The sequence below is a fragment of the Barbatula barbatula genome, assembly GCF_947034865.1.
Source record: "Barbatula barbatula genome assembly, chromosome: 3".
In the NCBI taxonomy this organism is placed as follows: domain Eukaryota; kingdom Metazoa; phylum Chordata; class Actinopteri; order Cypriniformes; family Nemacheilidae; genus Barbatula; species Barbatula barbatula.
In genome coordinates, this window is record NC_136764.1 from 16045040 (window position 1) to 16055167 (window position 10128).

General features: G+C 37.5%; 1 protein-coding gene across 1 annotated transcript; it reads left to right on the forward strand.

Annotated features, from left to right (window-relative positions):
• The first annotated feature begins 1754 nt into the window (after positions 1 to 1754).
• On the forward strand, positions 1755 to 7865 carry dmbx1a (diencephalon/mesencephalon homeobox 1a). The gene is made up of 5 exons (XM_079453855.1): positions 1755 to 1946; positions 5226 to 5391; positions 5495 to 5673; positions 5787 to 6180; positions 6267 to 7865. Exons 2-5 carry the CDS (start codon positions 5238 to 5240, stop codon positions 6683 to 6685), a joined length of 1146 nt encoding a protein of 381 aa, XP_079309981.1. The 5' UTR covers positions 1755 to 1946; positions 5226 to 5237; the 3' UTR covers positions 6686 to 7865.
• The last annotated feature ends 2263 nt before the right edge of the window (positions 7866 to 10128 follow it).

Below are 10128 nucleotides of genomic sequence, written 5' to 3' on the forward strand. Positions count from 1 at the left end.
ACAGAGACGTTGCCCAGATTTACCTCCCGTTAACGTTCTTATTTTCATCGGTTCACAAGTTAATCCTCTTTCTATCTCAGACCAAACAAACCAAGTGGGGAGAAAGGATGGGAAAGACGCAGGATTGGTTATAGAAAGGTAAAATAAAACAAATAAAATATGACTAATATAAACAATTTTAGTGTTTTCTTTAAAATAGTAATAAAAACAGCATTTACCCGAAATAAAATGCTATAGTCCACGTTTAGTGAAGAAATATGTACAATTTTAAGGTTGAAGATGTTGAGCTTTAATTGCTTAAAATCTTGTCGATTTGCATATTTGATGTATTAAAATTATTTCATCATAATCATTACTGTATTTATTTTATTGCGGCGTCGTATTTGTAAATTGTAGCACATAAGACACGAACAAATTATAACATTTTAAAATGGCATTCTGCTATTTTCACATATATGAAAATTACTTACTTACTTATAATGCAGACTGTAGCTAATAAAGACTGCATTAACTAAAAAAAATTATAATATTGGCTAAACCATGCAGTTTCTGTAAATCAGAACCAGTGAAATATCAACCTTGCACATGCAGATTGCACACATTACACTGTGAATGGCTTTCGAAGACATGTAGTTATTTTAAAGGACAGCATTTTATTACATTTTGAATAAAGAGGCAAAAGTCCACCGTTTCATTCAATTTCCACTCGTTTCAAATTCCTCTAGATGATAACTATGGTCATATATCAAATTCAGGTAGGGATTTTCACCCTGGCCCGCTTTCGGTGAGCATCTTTTACAAATTATGCAAGCTTTACATTAAAAGGCTACTTTGCGCTGCCCTTAATTCCAACCTAAACGGTTTTGCTCCGGGAGAAGAAATCTTTTCTGAAAACCCTTCAAGAAGAGAAGGGCATTATTGTTTTAATCCTCTTACCGGCAGTCATTTCAAGACAGAGGTTTTTTGGAGGCTGAAATAGCGTCTTGTCTCCCCTTATCCTCACCCAAATCCTTCAAGGCCGGGAGAGATTGTGAAGGCAGTAGCCTGGCATCTATTAGAAATCTCTAAAGTCTCTCCAGTCTCTCCTGCAGTGGCATGACAAAGCCCAAAAGCAAACAAAACCAACGCTATTCGTTTTTTTTTTTAAAAAACTCTCGGGACCGGTGCTTCGCGCAATAGTTCGAAAATATGCGAAGATACCCTTATACTTGCCATCATTTTAACTCTCCTAGCTTAGGCGATATTTAACTAAATATATTATTATATATATATTGTGTATAAATATGCTCTTTACAAAAAAGTAATTTTGAAAATAAAAGCAACTTTCATACAAGAACAAAATCCCAAAATAAAGAAAACGTTTTTGTGTAAAGATCTTCCAAATCAACAAACATAGCCTACTTATACATATAAAAGATGTCTAAATTTGTATATAAAAATCATCAAGTTTATTTGTTTAATCAAACTCAGTTTACAGCCCCGATTACAGGAACAGTTTTCATTTGTTGGTGATAAACTTCATAGCGATGTCAATAATTTCAGTTTGTTCTTGCATTTGGATATTATTGTTCGCAAGCAGTACTCTCTCAAGTGCTTGATTTAGGACTTTAAAGTATAGGGTCAATTGGCTGCAAGTCCTCAAGCAGCCAGAAAAAAAGGCGTCGAGTTTTGATTGACATCTTCAAGGACCAGTAGCAAGCCTCCGTGACATTACGCGGAGTGCTTTAAAATCCCTCCTCAAAGCGCGAGTCAATAGATGGACGCGGTGTGCTGAGAGGAGCACCGGGAACGATTTGGAAGCTGGTGATACTTAGCGGATACATTTGAATGGATTCGCAGACTTTGAGAACAAAGTGAAGGACAACTGGGAAATACTTCAAGTTACTAACAGAATATCAGGTGTTCCTGCCGTAAGAGACCGGATACATTTCGAGAATAAGACCGAGGTAAGAATCGTAATTGTCTATGCAAAACTTTACGTACTAAACTAAACAAGTATAATTTATTGTATTTAGCATATCTGACATATAATTAAAACAATTTATGCTGACTGTGCATGACAAAGAAGTTTTAATACCTTAAATAGGCCTGTTCCAATAATAAAAATGTTATCCACAAATTTGATTTACTGCACACTATTCACAACGGGGATTCTTGACTGTTTCAGATAGCATAAAATAAAACAAATTAATTATGAAAAGCATACTATAACATTTATTTTATTAAGCTTTTTTCCAAATATACTGAATATTTCAATAGTAGTCTAAGCATTCAATAGTACGCTGAGCAAAAATCATCAAAACGTTGTTTAACATGCTGCTGCGTAAAATACTCGCTGACATGGCTCTCGAGTTTTAAACTTGCGACAAATTGTATTAATAAAATACGGGGTCTTGGCTCGGTTTAAAACTGAGGCTACAAGACATAACTTGTAAAGTTCCATGAATCTTACATTTATGGTGGATTAAAAAACTTAAATAACTACATAGGGCCTAGTTCTCTATTCAGAATGATTAAAATACAAAATGCTTTAAAATATAGTTAAGTGGAGACAGCTAAACAAACTGGGACAATATATGCAGAAAGCATTCTGTGACGACTACATGTGGGGCCTTTGACAGTGAGGGATACAAAAATATGAGTGACAATATAAATATATGCCACAAAGCATACAAGACGCGATAAATAGTCCCCCCGGGTCAAATGGCTTTTTAATGCTAACATTTTTCCTAATTTAGTCGGATCAAAAAGTTGCACTGTACATGCCAATTTGCATAATGAGGTTTTAATAATCGAAGCATGGAGTGTCACACTGCCTGCAGCAGTAACAGGCGGATGAACAGACTACAATAGTAGCTTAAAATAAGCTGCCCTTTGTGTCACACATCAGTTGGCCTGTGGCAAAATTTTGACTTTTAGATAGGCCACTTACAATAACCTATTCACATAGGCGAAAAATGTAACGTTTGTGGTGTCGAAATGTTGGCCCTTCCTTAATTTTTAAACGTTAAAAATGAAGTAGCCTACTTTAAATATGAATAATATTATTAATAGTTTTAACATTCACAATTCACACTGAAGTTCTGTCAATATTCTCATTATCTTTTAGCAACCTAGGTATACAACCTATTGTATATGTTGTATACAAGGATCCCCTATATATACAACATAGGCTAAGATATGATTTGATTTTTCGCTATACTACATTTTTGTATAAAGATGGAATTAATAAACTGAATCAAAACGAAATACATAACACGTCTTCAAAAAATACTTTCAGGAAAGCATACGCGAGCATTTTCTGAATACACCCCCCCCCCAAAAAAACACACACACACATCTAAACTCACTGTACGTACGTCCGTGTCAGCGGTGATGATAAATGGAGGCCTCCACAGTCGAAACCTATTTGCACTTCCATTAGACGGGGACCCAAATGGGGATCAACATGCATATTTTACCCGCAGAGAAGCCATACATCTCAGCCAAAACTTGGCCCCGGGGCGATGGGATAAGGGGCCGCGAGAGAAGGGAGGGAGAGAAACGGAACCCCTTCAATTCAAATACTTGGGGGAGAAAAGTAAATGTTTAGCAAAGCACCTTCTGTCCAGGCGAATTAAACTATTCCCTCTTGCCCTCTGATCACATTCATCAGACGTCGCACTGACTTAATAGTCTGGGAATGGGCACTGGCGATGTCATTCAGGGGCTTCCGCACAGAGGATGGGACAAGCGTTTCGATTGCTAAAAGTGATAAACATTGCAGATAGTTAAACATTGCAGATAGTTCAAAAACACAACAAACGAACGAGCCTGTCAGAACACCATAGAACAGGAATGCCACGCAACATTTCATGGAATAAAGAGCATAAAACAAGTATGCATGCCGTTTCAATAATACCAGTAATAATAATAATTCATAATAAAATAAGCTAATTTTAATGCACTTTAAAAGCGTATACACAAAACTAATATATACAAATGAATACTGCAAAAAATAAATACAAGTAAAAACCTAACTTCGTCTAAATGCATAGTATCAACTGTTAGATCAAACTAAATGAAAAAAAATCGTTTTCTTTTATATCAAAATATACCTTGTTGAACAATTTTATTGTCTTATTAAAATCAAACCTGTCATAGTTTAATACAAAATTATCACAATGTAGCAGACACAAGTGGCCATTATTCTATCCTCATGGTAGTCAATAAATCTATTGCGTTGTTTCAAGTTAATACAAACTTGTTTGTGATATGTTCCTGATAAAAAAATAATTTTGTTTAAATTGTTTTTAAGACCCTTTGCACGTCCTTCTCTCAGTGTATTAACTACATTTTGAACATATGTTTTAGATATTTAGTTCGATTAAGATCATGCAGGCCCGCAAAAATAGGCTTTATTCGAAACTAAATAGAACCGGATGGAAATAAAAATCTAGTTTAAATCTCGAGGCTGTTAAACGTCCCCTGACACCTGCCATGCGTGGGAAGATTTACTTTCTCTCTTAATAATGCTCACTGCCTCGGAGATATTCTTGACTGTCAACCACTTCCATACTAATACATATCTAATCGTTTCCTGGAGCCTTTCGTTTGATCTACGAAAAACTTTAACCGGCTGTTAAAAATGAATCTCCCCATCGCATGGAACGGACATGAATTAGCCAGGCGGTAATGAAAACAGAGGAAAATGTAAATAAATGAAAACGTATTTTGAGTAAATTACAATGACTATTAGTAGCCCCACTTTAGCTTAAGATTTGCCTTTGTGTTCATTCTAAATCCAAATGATAGTTTTTTAGAGGATTTACTACGGTAATTTGGCTCCGAAGCGATTCATCTAATGTAGTAAGCATAAATCGCACCCCATTAGGTAAACAAGTGATAATTGCACCAATTAATTCCTTTGTATGACTAATGGATTGGACAAACAATAATTGGATATTAATGAAAGCAGTTCCGCTCCTGAAAGCGGATTTCTGAAAGTCGCTGATTCAAACTCCCGGCTATAAATTCTTTTTATTAGCCTATTTGAGGTTGTATCATTAGTAAATAAATAAACAAACACAAAGGAAAATGTTAATTAAATTCTGCATTAGACACGTGACTAAAGTAATGTAAAGTTCGCTTCAAAGTAAAATAGTAAACAGCCTATTTACCGCTAACTTTTTTTACAAATGAAAAATAAATTATGATTCTATACTCGCAATCTTGTCCTTTTGCAGATATTTGAAACCATGCAACACTACGGAGTAAACGGATACTCGCTCCACGCCATGAACTCACTGAGCGCCATGTATAACCTGCATCAACAGGCGGCGCAACAAGCGCAACACGCACCTGATTATCGGCCGTCAGTACACGCGCTCACCCTGGCAGAGAGGCTGGCTGGTAAGTGCGTTCTCTCGCTCTCTATAAGCAAGCATTCGTCTTGTCTGTGCAATGAATTAAATATGCCGTGTCTTGTTCTTTTCCAACGGCTGTACATTTCAAGATATCATACTCGAGGCTCGGTATGGTTCTCAACACCGCAAACAGCGACGCAGTCGTACAGCATTCACGGCCCAACAACTGGAGGCTTTGGAGAAGACTTTTCAGAAAACTCACTATCCTGATGTTGTGATGCGGGAGCGCCTGGCCATGTGCACTAATTTACCGGAGGCACGTGTGCAGGTATGTCATTCTAATCAATTTCACAAATTTTCTTGTAAATTGAGGAATACTAGTTTGCAAAAGCCCATGGTAATTTTACTTAAAACTTTTTTTATTTCGTTATTTCACATCAGGTGTGGTTCAAGAACCGCCGTGCAAAGTTTCGCAAGAAGCAGCGAAGCCTTCAAAAAGAACAACTGCAGAAACAGAAAGACGCATCAGCAGATGGAAACCTTGCAACAAGCGATAAGGAAGATTCACCATCCACCATAAATCTTGAGAACCAGCCACCCTCGTCCTCTTCCTCCTCCATGGAAGCAGAAGCAGCTCCCCATGCCCTCGGATCGGAGCTTAGCGTTGAGCTAAATGTGACATCTGCAGAGCAATCGGGTAGTGAGTCTGCCACGGAAGACAATGCTACAGACAAGGAAGAAGAGGTCAAGCAGCATAGGGAAGATCTGAAAGTTGAGAAAGAACCAACACCTGGAAACCTGTCCCCTCTCTGCAAGCGTCTCAGCCCGAAACCAGGTACATTAAAAGACGTTACTAAATAACAAAAGCTAATTTTGGTAGTGTCTCAATTTTTAATTCAGCAACCCTCTTCATGCTTTTAGATTCACCTCTTGGTTCCCCAGCCATCACATCTACCTCTGGAGGTATCACCAGCGGGATCTCTCAGAGCCACGCCTACTCTTCATCTCCACTCAGCCTCTTCAGGCTGCAGGAGCAGTTTCGCCAGCACATGGCCGCCACCAACAACCTGGTTCACTATCCCTCTTTCGACATGGCGACCCCCTCGTCCATACCGTACCTGGGCATGAACGTCAACATGCCAGCGCCACTGGGCTCCCTCCCCTGCCAATCTTATTATCAGTCTTTATCTCACCACGCACAACAAGTTTGGAACAGCCCACTGCTGCAGGCCTCCGGAGGCCTCCCCAGTCACAACAGCAAGACCACCAGCATTGAGAATCTACGCCTGCGGGCAAAGCAGCACGCAGCGTCACTGGGCCTGGACACGCTGCCCAACTGAGCTGAAGACTGAAAACTACCTGCGCAAGGGAACACCTCTCTACCACGTCTAACATGCCACATGCACGGCAATTCTCTAAGATGTACAAAAAACTGTTTTGAAAGACTCCAAAGACTAAAAAATTTAAAAAAGGTGTGAAAGCATTCTTTTGAGGTTCTCCTGTCTGCAAAATGTGCCGAATACGAATTCGATATCTTACTCATTTGAATATACCGATAATTATCTTAAAATTGAACAAAACTATTTACACAGTATTTTATTGAAAATACTACATTTCTCAATTTATTTAAAAAACATAGACCCTGGTTTAGTGTTATGTTTTGTATGGGCATAGACGTTTGATAAAAGCACTTTTTGGAGAGGATCTCAACCCGTTGCATGCACTGTACACCAGAATCTGAAAAGAACTTAATTTAATTATAATGGCTTTCAAATTAGACATCACACAAATTACCTTGTAAATGTAAATCTTGCACAACTACATAGATTAATTAAACCTAACCTGTTTAATGGTCAGGATTAAACCACAGAAAATTGAGGATGGTTAGGTAATGATGAAATTATTTCATTGACTACATATGCAAAGCTGTTAATTACATGTAGCCTTGGGCACAGAGGAAGAAATGCAATTATAGACCATGCATATCATTTGAGATTGCCACATCAATGCTATGAGGGAAAATACTCTCAACCTCAAGAAACTAGTGCTTATATGCACATAAACATTGCAACAGAAAACAACACAGAGTAGTGGTTGAATGGGAAGACAAACAGAAAGAATGCAAAGCACTTCCATGTACGGCAGCTTTTCCCCTCTACACTCAGTGCTGAGTTCTCATTGTGTTCGTAAGCTGTTTTAATATGTAAAATACACAAAGTCTTTATCTATAAATGTTTACTGGTAAGGCAAATGTAAAAGTTCTATGTTTTAGATTGAGAAGAATTTAACCCTGTGATGATTGGTAGCTGTCCCTTGTAAGATTTTATTGGCTGGCCTGTAGCCTGCCTGCGTTTCCCCAGATTATTTAACCTATACAGTCTAATCGTCTATGTAACCTCTTTTATTGTCACTGTGGACATAAAATGTACACAGAGTGGTGCATTTGTAGCCTATATTGGTGGAGAGTGTTCCAGACGTGTACACATCTTTCCCTATGTCACAAGTAGATTAACACCTTGTAAAATAAAACATTAAAACATGACAAACTGAATGTTTATTCTCTCTTCTCGAGCCACTAAAGATCCCACTTTATAAACAAAACGGGCAAATAAAGGCTCCCTGCATTAACTGTAAAACAAAAACAAAAATTACGAGACAAAGACATCAGAGGGAAGCGCAAAAACAGGAATGAGAGCGAGGAGAGTGGGAAAAACAAGGTAATCTTGGGAAATAAAATCGTTGTGGGGACATAAGCCATGACAGATGAATAAGCAGGCCATTATGCTGAAGAATGACAGCCTCGGGCCATGATTATGCTGCTATTATATCTTAAACAGTGTGGTTTGTCAAAATGCATAAGCCCTTTGCTCACATAAAGAGGGTCTCCCCTCTGTATGCATTTTACCAGAGGCTTGATGCCACTGCCACCACGTTCTCGGTCACCTTGATACGGCTGCTAACTGCATTTTAAAGCGCTTTATGCCACATTTAAATACAGCTGATTGTAATGCTTTCTAACGTTCAACCTTTTTCTGTGGATCAAAACACAGGGGAGGGTATATGTTTCATTATGAAAAACAAATGTTATCATGAATAAATAAAAACCATGTTATCAATATCTTTCTGAACTTGTTTAACAGTGCAAAAAGTATTGCTAATAAATAGCTTCTGGGCACAGCCTCCCTTAAACAAAAACCAAAGAGACAAACTGCCTCTGATACAGATTGTATAAAAACAATGTCAAGTTCATAGAAGTCCCTTTACAGAGAAATGTATGTTCATCTGTGTACTATGTTTTAGATTATGGACAATAAACACTTCATATTATGTAGGAAAACAAATAATAAGTATAAAAAACTGGGAATAAGTATTGCTAACAGGCCTACAATACTTGGCAGCATCTGGTGAGACTATTTCAATTCAGTTATGCAATCAGTTATTTTGTTCACCTAAAAATTGCTGTCCTTCAAAAATTTCGAATGTCCAAATTCACAATTTTTCAGGAAATAGAAAAAACTCTGTACTTTTTAAATGATTAATTGTTAAATTCATGTTAAATGTATTATTTTTGTCGAAGTTTAAAAGCACTTTTTAATACTTTTCACTGGTAAGACATGTCCAAATCTCAGTGACTAACATTAGGGTGACTAATAATAATGATATATGAAAAAATTGGGGATATGAGGTTTTAGGACAGCAATGTTATATTAAATAGATACTCAATCCCAAAATTAAAAATCTGTCACGAACTACCACCCCCTAAAGTTTTTTAAAACCTGTATAAATTACTTTTTTCTGTTAAATACAAAGAAAGATATTTGGAAAAATGTTAGCAACTGACATGTCTGAGACATTATTGATAGTAGGACAAATTTAAATGGTAGTCAAAGGTGACCTTGAACAGTTAGCTTTTCTAAATTCATCAATATATCTAATTTTGTGTTGAACAAAAAACGATACAGTAATTTTTCCTACTATGGTAGTCTTTTTTTCAGTCTAATTTCAGTCGCTAACATTTTTCCAAATATCTTTCTCTGTGTCCATCAGAATAAAGAAATCTATACAGATCTGGAACAACTTGAGGATGAGTTAATGATGACCGACTTTTCATTTTTGGGTGGAGTATCCCTTTAAATAAGGTATCACTGTTGTAGTTCATCAGACAGTTCCTCGCAGATGCACGGACCTCGAGCATGCCTAGCACAAAAATCACAGTGAACCATTCAATCAGAACTTTTTTCCTCTTGCTTTCCTTTTGGTTGAGCTGAAGGTTTTAGCTGCATGGAGAATGAAAGCTGCCACCATAAGGAACCCCAGCCCATTGAGGAAGTGACAGGCACTGCCATAATATGATCCTAATCCTGTTCCCAGCATTCTTTTAGCCTGCTGGCACTGCAATTTTGCCACATTCTCTCCGAGCTGTCAGCTGGGGTAAATCTCTCTAATAGCACTATGTGCAGATACACATCAAAGAACTCTTAGAAAGACAGCTGTTTCAATGGCTTACTTTAACCACAATTAAACTACAATGCAACCACAGGAGCCAAAACACAAAATGACATAAAAAACATGTAACATCACAGGTTTGTAAAAATAATATCTTCGACCAAAACAGATGAATGTAGAAAATGCTGATAGGACGATGACAACAGGTGTTTGAACTCCATTGCGAGAGGTCGCCCTCTTTGGTCCCCGGCTCTCTTTTCTGATTCAATTCTCTCCTTTTTATCCCTCTGTTATCACAACCCCACTTAATCCTCTTAAGAGCAAAGAAAACCCCTCT